The sequence below is a fragment of the Dermacentor silvarum genome, chromosome 7, assembly GCF_013339745.2.
Source record: "Dermacentor silvarum isolate Dsil-2018 chromosome 7, BIME_Dsil_1.4, whole genome shotgun sequence".
In the NCBI taxonomy this organism is placed as follows: Eukaryota; Metazoa; Arthropoda; class Arachnida; order Ixodida; family Ixodidae; genus Dermacentor; species Dermacentor silvarum.
Window position 1 is genome coordinate 65603765 of NC_051160.1, and position 15000 is coordinate 65618764.

Below are 15000 nucleotides of genomic sequence, written 5' to 3' on the forward strand. Positions count from 1 at the left end.
CCGCCCTAACCCATATATCCGCTCATTCGCATCACGGTTAGTTAACAAGCTATCATCACTCGGAATCTTTAACTCTCTATCCGGCAGAAACTACCGTTTTCAAATTTTCATTTATCCCCGCACTATTGTTGAATGGAGAACTGTACCATTATCATTGCTAAGCAGTACTGATTCTTTAGAACAGATTAAAGACTGATGTCGCGCGTTTACAACTTTATAATGATATGTTTGTTTCCTGAATACGTGTGCAATATTTTTCGATTTTTCGTACTTTAAGCCCTCCTGCTTGGACCTAGATGAGCCTGAAGTATGATTGAAATAAATTAGTATATATATATATATATATATATATATATATATATATATATATTGTGAGCAAAATAATAATCCTTCATCTTCTTCACCTGTACATAATCATCATCACTGTGCGCGTCGTCTTCGTTCAGCGCGTGGCTCAGCCAAATAAAGGCGACGAGACAACAGCTGTGCGGCTGCCTTACAAAGTGGTGGAGATTGCTTTCGATCCCCTAGACCTCTACGCCGTCGAGTTCCACTGGAGCTTCGTTCGGGTCGCCGTTTGCTCCGCCTGTCCACTACCATGACCCAAGTACCGCAACCCGGAGCCTCCGGCATCACCCCCGCTGCTCCCCCCAGCAGCCGCCTCCGTATGGACCGTTACCGCCCCGCAGCGTGACCCCACTATATTCTCTGGTCTCCCGCGCGACGACGTCGAGGACTGGCTGGAGAACTATGACCGGGTGAGTGAGTACAACCACTGGGACGACACTCAGAAACTTCGCCACGTCGCCTTCTACCTGTCCCATGTCGCGAAGACGTGGTTCTTTAACCACGAGAGGGCCTTGCCCGATTGGACCACCTTCCAGCACCAAGTCCGGAAGATTTTCGGAACGCCATCCATCCGTTCTGAAGTTTCAAAGCGGCAGCTCGATGCGCGCATGCAACAACCAGGGGAGACGTACACTTCGTACATTGAAGACGTCCTTTCCCTTTGCCGCCGCGTCGACTTGGCAATGAGCGAGACCGATCGCGTTCGACACATTTTAAAAGGCATTGGACACGTTGCGTTTAACGCACTAGCAGTTAAAAACCCCACCACCGTAGACGACGTCATCGCGACCTGCCAGCATCTGGATACCCTACAAGCCATCCGGTTACAACCAGACGTCTGTGACACGCGACCTTCTTCGGATGCCGATTTGCGCACGTTGATTCGGGCTCTGATCCGTCAAGAGCTTCAAGCACAAGGCCTGTCGTGCTCTGCTGCTCCTCCAGCTCACTCTACGTCCACTGGGCTACGAGACATCATCAAGGACGAGCTGTCTTCCTTGGTTTCCGCTGTACGCCCTGACCCTCCGACACCACCAAATCCGCCACTCACGTACGCCCAAGTTGCTGCCATGCAGCCTTCCGTCGCTCAGCGTGCCCTTCCGGTTCCTCAGAACGACATCGCAGCCTTTACACCACGTGCACCTGTACCTGCATTTTACGCCCCCTGGCGCTCCTCCCGCCCAATCTGTTATTATTGTGGCATTCGAGGCCACATCTCGCGGTTTTGTCGAAAGCGCCAGCAGGACGAACGCCGCGGCTACGATGCTTACGAGAGGGATCTGATGTCCTTTCCGAGCCAATACCAGCGCCGCCCTTCAACACGTTCCTTCTCCCCACCCGCTCCATCCGACGCTCCTCGAAACTACCGTCCAGGACGCCGCCGCTCTCCTTCCCCTCTCCGACGCTCAACATCGCCTCTCCAGCCAGTCACCCATACCGACTACCACTCGGAAAACTAGAATTGGCCGCCAAAGCTTCCTCTCCAAAAACTGCACCGCTCGGACAAACAACACCTCCTGAGAGCCCGGCCAATTTGTTATTAGTGTATGCTGAAGGTGTGCCTGTTCGAGCATTAGTTGATACGGGAGCCGCTATTTCTATTATTCATGCCGATTTGTGCTCTCGTCTACGCAAGGTCACTACACCTTACCATGGCACTCCTTTACGTAGCGCGAATAACCTTACGATACTGCCATCGGCACAGTGTACCGTTCGAGTTTTTATTAATGGGATTCGCCACCATATTCCGTTCGCAGTGCTGCCTTCCTGCGCTTATATGCTCATTCTTGGTTGGGACTTTCTTTCTGCCGCTGCCGCTTTCATCTCTTGCCGACAGCGCCTTGTCCACATGCGCGAGACCGATGACACCGACAAGGGGCCTCAGTCCCGCCACCGTCTGCGAACCGTAGCCGATTGTGTGGTCCCACCTGGCCACGAGCAACTTCTTGTGATTGCTTCCGACGTAATTGACAATGGCGATGTTCTAGTCACCCCATCAGCCCGCTGCCTCTCCAAAGGAATTGCACTAGCGTCGAGTCTCGTTCGATTCATCAACGGCACGGCCCTTCTCACAGTATTCAACGTCACAAATGAGCCGATTTTGCTTCCCAAAGGTGTTGTCGTGGTTTGCGGTGTGGACACACAGCCTGTCTCGGTGATGGCTTCGAGTACTGGTACTGCAGAACCACGCCCACCTACAGCTGCTGCTCCTGCTACTGCTCTCGCCAGCGCAGTCAGTAAGGATCTGACTCCACAGCAAGCACATCAACTACTGGCCTTGTTGTCGAAACATAAATCTTCCTTCGACGTACACTCACCTCTCTTGGGACAGACTTCAGCGGCAACTCATTGCATACACGTCGATGGAAGTTCTATTGTCCGCCGTCGACCCTATCGCGTTTCTTCCGCCGAACGCGAGATAATCGACAAGCATGTTGCCGACATGCTCGAGCGAAATATCATCCGCCCCTCCGCCAGCCCTTGGTCGTCACCCGTCGTTTTGGTGCGCATGATGATCCCACGGCTGGACATCTCGGCTTTCACAAGACCTATGAACGCATCCGCAGTCGTTTTTCCTGGCCTGGACTTGCCACCTGCGTAGCGAAATACGTCGCGTCTTGCTCGCTCTGTCAGCACCGAAAACGGCCCACTTCACCTCCGGCTGGACTGCTGCAACCTCTTCCCTGTCCTGACGCTCCATTCGCAGTCATCGGGATTGACCTCTACGGACCGCTGCCATTATCAGCTAGCGGCAAGAGATGGGTCGTCACTGCAGTTGACCACTTGACCAGGTACGCCGAAACAGCTGTGCTACCTTCAGGATCCGCGGAGGAGATTGCGACTTTCTTCCTGGAAGCCATCTTTCTACGACATGGTGCGCCACGCGTCCTTTTGAGTGACCGTGGCAAGGCGTTTCTGTCGAAGATACTCGAGGACGTCCTCCGCACATGCAGCACCATCCATAAGACGACTACCAGCTACCATCCTCAGACTAATGGCCTCACAGAGCGCTTCCATCGAACTCTCTCTGACATGATCTCTATGTACATCAACGCTGACCACACCAACTGGGATACCATCCTGCCATTCGTGACTTTTGCCTACAACACCGCTGCACAGCGCACTACTGGCTACTCACCATTCTTTCTAGTTTACGGGCGTCAACCGACCTCTCTCCTCGACGTCTCTTTTTTTGATGCCCCCGTGAAATCGTCGGCGTCATTGAGTGAGCAGTTAATATCTCGCCTTGCCGCGTGTCGCCATCGCGCCCGCCTCAACACCGAGGCAAGTCAACAGGATAGGAAGACTCGCTACGATGCATTTCACCGCGTCGTTCAGTTCAGCCCCGGCGATGAAGTGTTATTGTGGACACCCACTCGAGTTCCTGGCCTATGCGACAAGTTCAGTCGCGTTTTAAAGGGCCCTACACTGTTGTAGAGCAAACTTCGCCAGTGAACTACCGCGTCACTCCCGTTGTCACGCCTTCCGATGGCCGCTACCGTGGCACAGAAATTGTCCACGTTTCGCCCCTAAAGCGCTTCCAACGACGTGCCGCACCGCTATAACCAGCGGCCAGGTTGGCCGCTTTCGCGCGAGGGGGTAATTAGTGTGAGCAAAATATTAATCCTTCATCTTCTTCACCTGTACATAATCATCATCACTGTGCGCGTCGTCTTCGTTCAGCGCGTGGCTCAGCCAAATAAAGGCGACGAGACAACAGCTGTGCTGCTGCCTTACAATATATATATATATATATATATATATATATATATATGTCATAGCCACTAAGTTAACGTGGTTGGTCGGAAAGTGATATAATTGGAATAGTATCATCACCTTATCACTACCCTGTTGCCGTCTTGTGTAAGGATTCTAATCCGTCGAATTTGTGATTTTCAATATCCGATACCACACTGCAAGCTTAATGAAGAAAAAGCCGTCATAATACGTCGACTTCAGACGTACAATTACCTCCACGGCACTCTACTACACGCGATGTATATATATATATATATATATATATATATATATATATATAGACAATGTAACCAAGGGCGCTATGAGTGAGTGAGTGGTGAGTGAAATAACTTTTATTACAGGTCCGGCGAGGACGCGAACTCGTCGCGCACCTGGCTAGTCCCACGTCGGGACCGGCAGGTCTAGCCCACCAGCCCGGTCGCGGGCACACCGGACAGCCAGGATTTGCTTGTCTAGAGCGGGGCTACGCAGAAGCGAGTCCCACTCATCCTTGCTGAACTTGGGGTATCTCGACCCGCACTCCCAGAGCATGTGTGCTAGAGTGGAGGTATGCCCACAGGATGGGCAGGCGTCGTCGCGATATACGTCAGGGTAAACTTCGTGCAGAACGGCCAGACACGGATATGTGCCGGTCTGTAAAAGTCTAAGCGAAACAGCTTGCGCCCTATTCAATTTGGGGTGAGGGGGTGGAAAGACCCTTCTGGACATGTAGAAAAATTTTGTCACCTCGTTGTGAGTAGCGGGAGCATCCCTGTGGCCGTAGGGGGGAGGGGTGTCGGCTCTCCTTACAGAGGAAGCGCGGTCGGTGAGGTCGCGCGCAGCCTCGTGAGCAGACTCATTGAGGTTCGGGAGAGCACCCTCGACCGACCCTACGTGAGCGGGAAACCAGTGAATCGAATGATGCGTGAGAGCATCCGGATTGGAGACGTCAAGAAGACGAGCAGCCTGCTCGGCGATGCGACCCTTCTGAAAAGCCCTAACTGCCGTTTTGGAATCGCTGTAGATCTCAGACCCACGACCGTCTAGCAGGGCGAGGGCGATGGCGGCTTGCTCGGCGACTTCGGGGTCTGAAGTGCGAATTGAAGCGCTATTGGAAAGCTTGCCGCTGGAGTCGACCACGACGACGGCAAAGGTCTTTCCATCGCTGTACTCCGCGGCGTCGACGAAGCGTTCTCTGATGCCTTAAGAGCACGCTCTAACGTCAAGCTATTCCAATTCTGCCATCAGTCCTCAACGATTGGTCAAAACATTTTCGGGCCACCCCCACTTCACCTGTCGGTCACGCGACGTCCCGAAAACAGCGAGAACGCCCCATCTAGTATGATGTTTGCACGCTGACTATACACGATTAGACCGAACGAAAGAAAAATTATTATTTCTGCTTCAACGCATTTTCGCCATTAGCGCTCTGCTATTGGTCAAACGTTTTCGGGCTGCACCCACTACACCTGTCTGTCACGCGAAGTCACAAAACCACGAACACTCACCGCATCAAAGTGACGTGCACACGTTAAAAACGCATTAATATGCCGAACAAAACATAATTTATTTTTAATAACTGGAGACCGCCCCGTTCCGACAGGAATAAGAGATATGGCTGACCGCCGATCGCTCTGGCACTATCTACTCGGAGCTGCCACGAAGCATGGATTTCTTTGCGTATAATTAAAAATTTGCGTGGCTGTATAACGCTATCGAGCCCTTTCGGAACGAATACGACATCGCTCTGCCAACTCTTCTTTGCTGAGGATACATTCTGGTGGCAATTTTAACCTTCGGTTGCACTCCGCCGCGATTTTGGACCAGCCACCGCAAGCAAAGTAAGGAGAAGCAGACCAATCAGAGACGTCGGCACAACCCTCTTTGTCCGGTTATCCACTTTCGCTGGGCTGGCTGGCCACCATCGAAACCATCTACACATGAGCTGCCTCCTCGCCTCTTGTCAGCCAATTCGACAAGAAAAGCTGCCCAATGTAGGCAATGCTATTCGCTTTGAAAACCATGAAAGTAACCTCCTATAGACGAGGAGCGCGTTTGATTGGCTTTTTCAAATAACCCTGCGGGTTACCGCCCAATGTTTGCGTCAGCGTTTACGTAAATTTGACGTCAGGAGATTGGAATAAAAACAGACCGGGGGGGGGGGGGGGGGGGATAGTTTTACGTTTAGGGCCCCAAGAGAGAGAGAGAAAGCACTTTATTTGCACCCGTCAGAGAGTATGGGTGACCGGGTGAGACGCAGCTCCCCCTTTCACCGCCTACCTCCCCCCTAGACGTCGGCCGGAATCAGTTGGCTTCCAAAGTTTCGCTTCAATAGGGGCCACCGGTAGCCTTACAATTCGTTCTTCTTCGTGTTGTACTATATAGGGTTCGAGTAAATAACTGTTCGACCACCAAGTGGTTATGACTCACACTAGCGTTACATTATACGGAGTCTCACTGATCTACCAGTTTAGTAATTACAGCCTAGACAGAAAGGAATGGACTCCATGCAGCCTTTAAGTACATTTCAGTAAACAGATAAAAAGGGGAGGTGGCAACTGCTGGGCCGCCTCGACATTCCCCTAGCCAATGAGTTTACTACTGAATTTAAGCCACCACCTACCGGGTTCTGCCTAATCTCTTTAGCAGAGTTGTTAGACTTTAGGCAAGCACCCGGCAGTCTTTCCCATCATGGATCTCGCTCTCATATTTCCCTCCCCACATTCTTAGCGATTTCTCGCTGCACGAGTGCCTCTAATTTCTGTCGTCACGTTTCTGAAAAATTTCTCCGCAGGCCCGCTCTCATTGAATATCAGAACTGACACGCGCACCGGCCATTTACAAGCGCTCCGTCACAGCAGCGTTTTTGTCGAATTCTACGCTGTCACTACACTGGCCTTTATGAGCTTTCGACGACTGAGCTGTTCTCTCTTTGAGGATTTTGCATTTTTGGTTAGCAGCGCGACGATCTACATGGAAACGAGAGAGAAGGGACAGAAAAGAGCGCTGACTTACAACAATTTTATTGCGCACATAACCAAGGTTTAAATACCACGCTAAGGCACAATAGAAAGAACAGAAGGGTAGCACGTGTTCAGGACTCAGCTTCCAACAAACAATATGCAAATCATGTGGTTAAATATTGCACTTCTTTATCGCACAGTGACAATGAAGGGGCACTGACACAGCGCTCCCCAATTCCTTTGAGGAATGCTTGGCACCGCATCCGCCCAAGTCACAGGCGGTGTGAAATGGTCTTGCTATACTAATTAAACTTGTTGCTGGGCTAGTCAGTTCGTGTCATACCGTTGACCATATATGGTCGCTTTGCACAAAAAAAAATGAAGGAAGGACTGGGTCAAGGGGAGCGCCAAACTTTCGACTGTTTATTCATTTCTTTTTTCAGCAAGTATATATGCACAGACAGGCTCAGCATACAGTTCTTGCCATTGTGGGTTCCTTGCCGTAGGCATTTAGACATGACAAAAGGGCGTGCGAAGTCACTGCCCGCCACTTTTGGCGATGGTGCCATTGCTCCAGCATTCATGGGTAGGGGTCAATAGATAAATACCCCTGCATTCGAGCGCTTCCCGCACAGCCATTTGCCGTGCAGAGAGAGACCCGAGAAAGTGATTATATACTTTAGTTCGCCACGCCACCTGTTCTGCACGTTTGAGAGCTCAGCAGGTTAAAGTTCGTATTTGCACGAACAATGTGGAGCGGGCACAGATCCGAGCAAGGAGCTTTGAAGATGTGGATGATTTAAGCAGCAGTTCCATTTAGTTTAACAACACACTGAAAGAAAGATACGGGATGGGCACACTTATACCTCAAGTGTCCTATGGTTTACCTCTCACTGTAGTGTTATTTAGCACATTTTTCGTATTCTTAGTGAACCAGTACCAACTATCCCGTTGTACTATAGTTCTCCGAAATAAACTTCGTCTCCCTAATATTTTTAACCATGCACTGCTCAATTTGTGACATCACACTTATATGCAGAGGGACCCAACGAAAACCAGACTGCGAGGCATCTTTTTTTCTACATTAGACAGCTTTAGTTTAGCGTTTGCAGCCAAACGTAAACGGATTACGTACGTAAAGAAATAGCATTGTCATCACTACCCATGCTCTGAACGTAATTAGGTTTCTGTGGTTTACGTGCGCTATGATAACTTACTTTATTTGGCAAGTTTAACGTTCGTAATGTTTACGGACGCTAAGAGATAGCGTTGTCGAACATGGCGTACCCTGGCCCCCGCTTCAGCACGAATACTCGTGATGGCTACGCTCTCACTCGCGTTTTTCACCAGCAACTATTGAAATCAACTTTCGCTTTCTCTAAACTCACCTGAAACGTTAGTTATGAGTACATAGCGTGTCCAATTTCTGAGATTGTTCGCCGATTCCAGCGGCCGTAAAACTCACGAGACGCGTCCGCATAGCAACAGCAGGATGGTTGCTAATGGATTGTCTTGGCTTGGATACGTTTAGCACGACGCACCAGACTGCGCCCCGTTTTATAACATATTCCTTACGTTCGCGTTCTCGTATGGTAAACTAAAAGCCCTGAAAGAACGTGCACCGTAACATCCCTCAAAGCTGCTTACGTTTAACTTACGTAAGGCGACAAACGCTATTCTAAAAGTGTCTATTAAAAGCACGCGCTTTACGTTCTAAGCAGACTGCTTGTCGTAGTCAGCCACTAAATGCAGTCTGCTACAGAAGTGAACCACCCACTATGTTTGTTCAGTGGATATTGCCTCTAAGCACGAGATCGCGGTTTCAATTCCCGGCCGCAGCGGTTGCTTTCCGACGGGGGATTATTGAAACACGCTCGTGTGTTTTTATTTAAGTGCACGTTACAGAACCACAGGTGGTCAAACTTAAAATTTAGAAAGGCTCGGTTTTCAACATTCCCCTCAATATTGCCTAGAACCAAAGTACAGCGAAACACCATCAGAATTGGAGGACGCTTAAGCTTCGCCTTTAAGAGTGGAGCGTGATAGCATTCAAAACCCCTGGCTGCTTGTCAGGCTTTTTCTCGTATATTCAAATTACAATCCGACGCTATCACGTCCGTAGGTTGTGGTTAAGTCGTACTTTACGATTTTTCTGACGTATTTTACTTTGAGAAATTCTATTTTTGTTCACTAACGCCTTGCGCCACGCGGAGGGCCTGTGTGGTCGGGGTAGTTCGGAATGATGTGGTTCGGCATGATTATTTCCGCCAGACGCCGATGCTTAACGCCCACGCCGGATTTTCTGAGACATAGGGCCCTTAACGCTATCGCGTTAATATGCAGCCCTTCACTATGACCTCCCTCATAACCCACTGGGGCAGTTTCAGGACATTAAACCTTGCAGTTTAATTAACGAACTCTCCACAAGGTGTCTCATAACCAAGTTGCTTATCTGGAAGGTTAGTTTCCATCATCATGAACATACAGTTTGTTCAATCAACCAGCTCGCCTTTGTATTCTACTTTAGTCCACATCAACTGACCAACAGGCGCAAGATTTAGTGAGGGTCAGATTTATCAGCCAGCAGAGTACGGCGGATAACAACCTCATTTCCCGATTGTGCTTAAAGACGGATAGTTAAATGACACGCGTGTTAGTGAGACCCTGGACCAAACATATTGATCCGTCCTTCCATGTGAGAGCATCACGGGATTCCTAAATGTGCACTACCCTCATCGTACCTATACTTTCTCGTCACGCCTTGCAGAAATCTGCCTTCTACTGTGCCGAACCAAAGACCCGCTACCGGCTGCCGACCGCCGCCAACGGACTGTACATGATTCAGGTCCAGCTGCCAGAGAAGCTCACCTGCGAGTACTGCGTCCTGCGCTGGCACTGGAGATCTGGTAAGCGGCGCCGCGTCGATGCCACAACGACGCAATAGTACGATGTAGATCTTGCCAATGCCTATTTACTCCGCGCCCTTGTAGCTTGCTAATACGACAACCCAATTTGATAACTGATGACGTATTGTATAACGTGTAATGGGATCGCATCGCACATAAAGTAACATGACAAGTGAACAAGCGAAAATACGGAAAAAAACAGCATAAAAACAGGAGCAATATACGTGTACAACGGTCAACTTGCAGGAAACAAAGAAAAGAAGTAGCCATGCAAGCACAGTAAAGAAACGAGAAACTGAACCGTCACCTTCCTTTTGTTTCCTATTTTTCTTGCTGTTTCCTTGTGCGTTCACCTGAAGACTGACCGTATAGCAGACGCGCTTCTATACCGCTTACGCCTCGAGGTAGCCTGTACAATCCGCCGCGGTAGTTAATGTGGCGATGACGTTGCGATGCTGAGCTCGAGGTCGTGGGTTCAATGCCGGCCGTGGCAGCCGCATTTAGATTGGGGTGAGATGTAAAAACGCTTCTGTACTTAGCTTCAGGTGCCCGTTAAAGAAGCTCATGTGGTAACAATTAATCGAGTTCACCAAGTGCCTCTTAGTCAGATCATGGTATCGGCACCTAAATGCAGCCTTTCTATCCCCCTTAAACAAAATGATCTGCACACCTTATTCCTCGCGTCGTATGAAGAAAAGGTTGTCATCTGAGTGCCCGAACTGCAGCGCAATAAAAGCTTCTCTTAAACACTGTCTCTCTGATTGCCCACAACATGACCAGCAGCGAGATATATTTTGCCCTCGTATGAACGCATTCGAAGCCCTTTCTGTCTGTAAGGCTCTGATCGTGCCCTACTAAACAGAAATTATCTCTCAAAGTTGTACTTGATTTTCTTGTAGGCAGTTACTTGAGAATTCCCTTGGGAGCTGTAGTTCATGTGCATTTTTATTTACTCTGTGTTCCCATGACTTGTTCATGCTTATGCTATTCTTTTAGTCTTACAGGGTTTTATTTCTTTATTTCTTTATTTCTTTCACTTGCTCTGTGATCTATTGAATGCCTCTGTTAGTGTCTTGATACATTTTGGTAGATTTTACCAGTGTTTATTTTTATCACATTTCTTCTTTTTTGCGTTTTTTTTTTGCGTATTTTTCTGGATAACCAATCGTCTGTGTGACCAAACTTCCCATATTTATTATTTAATAAACAATCACGAAGATAAGGTAAAATGGTGTTATCAGTTCTGCAGCGGAAGCTCGCTAGGCGGAGGAAGGCACATAAAAGAGATAATTTTCGTCCACCCGACAGTGGTGTATACATTGCGGCCGCTCAAATCACTTTTCACTTGATAGTCAGCGCTGTGTACTGTTTTTGGATCTTTGCCATTGTTTTCTTGCCATAATAACTCAATAACGGTAGCTCGTATATGTGCACCTTCAGGTTAATGCACGTAAAGTAATTCGGTGATGTCCGTGTTGTTAGTGCTGCACGCTGCACTAACACACGCTGCATTATGCCTTGTAGCCATTTCACTGTAGCAAATGCGCACATCATGGTTCACGCTTGCTGCCTAGTTCTTCTGCCTACTTGATTCACCGAAGTGACACAGTATCTGTCCTGCAAGTAAAGTGGACTTGCGCGACCGCCGTATTCGCTACGAATAAATTTCTACGGGAAAGTGGGGGCCTGTGTAAAAAAAAAAATATTCGGCGTTTATGCGATGCTTTATTTCTAAAATACTGCGGAAAGCAAGTTTTTCAGATGACCATTATCTATGCAGCCTTGGTGTTACGTTCGCTTTCGAATATTCAACATAGAAATGCATTAGGCGTGCTTCAGTTTGTCATTCCCATACCTAGCTGTTCTTGCGATGAGTACTGCCGGCATGCTAAAGGACACTGTAACTGTTTATGTTATGCTGTCTAAAATACAGATCTCGGAAAAGTTCAAAGCAAACGACCGAAGAGGACACTCGTTTCGGCAAAGCTATGCGACATTAGAAAATAGTTCGCTGCTTTGACAATGTTACTCAGCTGGGCAGTCTGGAAACATTCAACAATGAGAACATTTCTGCGGGAATTTCGATGACCAGTATTGAAGCGCCCGCTGCACTCGTCTGCGGCCTAACGGGATTAGTCTCTGTTTTATTATTATTTTTATTATGATAATATTATCAAAGGACATGGCTAGAGCTGCAAGTATTTTTTTTCTCTGTACCTCCATGTGTAGGTAAAAAGTGCGTAAATAGTGCAGAACAACTCGCGCCCCTGTATGTCACTTTTTGCAACTTAGAACATCAACAAAAGGGTAGAGTATACCTAGCACTTAGCTAGAGTTAAGCGCTGATCACGTGTGAATGGAGAAGTCCAATCTCTTATAAAACTTCTCATGACCAACTCATAGAAAAATGTGCAGCCGAACACAAAATAATTCGGAATTCGTAATTGGAAAGGAAAAAAATCGCTATATGTTGTTCCATTTTGACAATAAACCTAAAATTCATGTCAATGTGTGATAATCGAACAAAGAAGTATATTTGTACAGTTTCCAATTCTGGGGTGCATAATTTTGGCACTACAAATTAGTTGTTTTTTTTCATGGATCCCACGCTCCGAAAGCCTTTTGCTCAAAGAGTGTAAATTTATCTTCAATGTCAATGCATTGCTTGTGCAGAGTGAACATTCGTTGTTACGTACAAGTAACAGCTGTTTTTTTTTTTTTTGCAATTCCACGTTTATTCATGTAGTTTCTGTAGGATGCCTACTACTTCGCATGCTGGGAACGGGAACGTGAAGAGGGTTACAACCTACGCTATTACAGATGTGTATACGCATTCAGCTTCTACAACCTAAATATCATTGAGGTGTTCCAGCTTACTTATTTAAAGGACAGAATTCCAAGTTAATTCACCGTAATAACCCGTGCTCTGTGATTCCGCCGCAGCGAACAACTGGGGCGACTGCGGCGACGGCAAGATGGCGCTCGGCTGTGGACCCCAGGAGACGTACCGCAATTGCGCTGACGTCGCCATCGGGCATCGCTTCGGCCTGCGAGGGCCTCTGGGAGCCAACGCCGTGCCTAAGCGTTTTGCAGGTACTAAGCCGAGGAAGGTGAACGTCATCTAGAGAAGCACGAGAAGCCGAAGCAGTGCCGACAGTCCTACACGTTGCTTATTTATTTGAAAATAAAAGTACCTTCCTTACTCAAGGGGAGGTTACCTTACTTTCGAACACATTGCCTGTCGATTATCAAGGAGGCCTGACATATTTAAGGAAAATGAACAGAACAATGAGCCAAACAAGACATGTCCGTTGTAGCGCTGTCGATTGCTGACGATGGCTGGAACATCTCACAATCAGCCGGCCAGGTCAAAATATCCGTCATTTGTTTTTAGGTGACAAGAAAGAGTGCTAGAAAGAATTGCCATAACCTTGCAGATTCTTGGTGCATATTTTAGAAATACAAAACAAATTATACCAGCCATTTATTTACATCTATTCGCATTTATAGCATTACAGAAAGCGCCAGGAAAGGTTGTGTCAACAGAAAGTATTGACCCATTTTTAGACTTAAAGCTGCCGTCACGGCAGGAAGCTCTTATCACGCGATTTACCGTATTGTCATTACGACGCTCAATCTTTAGTGTAAGCCTGATGTCATTTTGTTGCGGCAACGTTACTCCTGAGGCGATGGCAGAAAACTGTGTCGCCATACCCCACAGTTTGTGTCTTATTTTAGAACATCCTGTCGCCGCTTTCAAGAGGGCATAAATTAAAGAATAAATTATTGCAGAACCCATCTCACGATGACTGTCGACTGTAATGCGATTAACATTCAAGCAATCTAACGACACACAGTGTTGCTCAAGTCACACTTGTTGAAAACCTGTAGTCGTAAATCTGCGACCTCCATTGCTTCGCCTACCTGTGGCGCACTCTCTGTCGTATCGGCCAACGTTGCTATGGCAGTCGCTTGCCAAGGTCGCCCATGAGCATGACGACGACGCAAGGACGACGATGGAACGTCAAAGGCGGTGTGCCGGCAACGTCATGACGACAATGACGTCATGATTCCGAAATTATGATGATTGTGTAACCAGGGTGGCTAGAGAATAATGGTATAACGAAGATGGTATGACGACAATTGGATGACCAAGCTGGAATGATGACAATGGCACTACCACGACGGCATGACGACGACAGTACGAGAACGGACGCACGACTGCGACTGTCTGAAGATGGCGCAGTGACAGGACGAAGATGGCATGACAACAGCGCCATAATAACGATGGAACGACGACAACATGATTGTGATAGAATGATGTAGAACGAACGACGTCAATGAAAAGACAAAGGTGGTACGACTATGACGGCATGAAGACAATGGGAAGACGTGTCTGAAGTGATGACGGTGGTAAATGGCAGCGTGACGACGACGTCAGGACGGAATTGGCATGCCAACGGCTTTGTAACGACGATGGCATGACGACAATGGCATCACGAAGAATGTATGACAACCAATGCATGACGATGGCTGTATGATGACGACGCAATGACGCTAATAGAATGATAATGACATGAGGGCAATGGGATGACCGCGAGTGTGTGACGCCGACTGTATCACGACTGTTTGACGACTAGTGTGTGACGGCGATGGAGTGACAATGACGGCATGGCGAAAGTGGAGTGACGATGATGAAATTACCATGGCGGCCTCACGGCGACGGTATGACGATGGATACATCACGACTGCAGATGGTGTGCTAACGACGGCATGACGAGAGTTGGATTACAAACTAGTTATGATCACAATGTAACTACCCCGACGGCATCACGACTAATAGCACATAAGTATTGGCCCAAGCTACTAGACAACTTGGTTCTCTTAGTAGGCGTACAAGATCTGACGATGACGGCATGACGAGAGTCAGATGACGAAGCTTTAACTACGACGATGGAACGACCAAGACGGACGGACGGACGGACGGACGGGCGGACGGACGGATGGATGGACGGATGGATGGATGGATGGATGGATGGATGGAT

The 15000-nt window shown here is 48.2% G+C and overlaps 1 protein-coding gene across 1 annotated transcript in view; it reads left to right on the forward strand.

Moving 5' to 3' along the window:
• LOC119458928 (uncharacterized) overlaps nt 1–13109 on the forward strand; it is a 45852-nt gene extending 32743 nt beyond the window's left edge. Inside the window, exons 3-4 of the mRNA XM_049670018.1 lie at nt 9817–9955; nt 12899–13109. Coding sequence (XP_049525975.1) covers nt 9817–9955; nt 12899–13080 — 321 coding nt within the window. The 3' untranslated portion in view covers nt 13081–13109. The remainder of the gene's footprint in view (nt 1–9816; nt 9956–12898) is intronic.
• Nucleotides 13110–15000: the final 1891 nt, after the last annotated feature.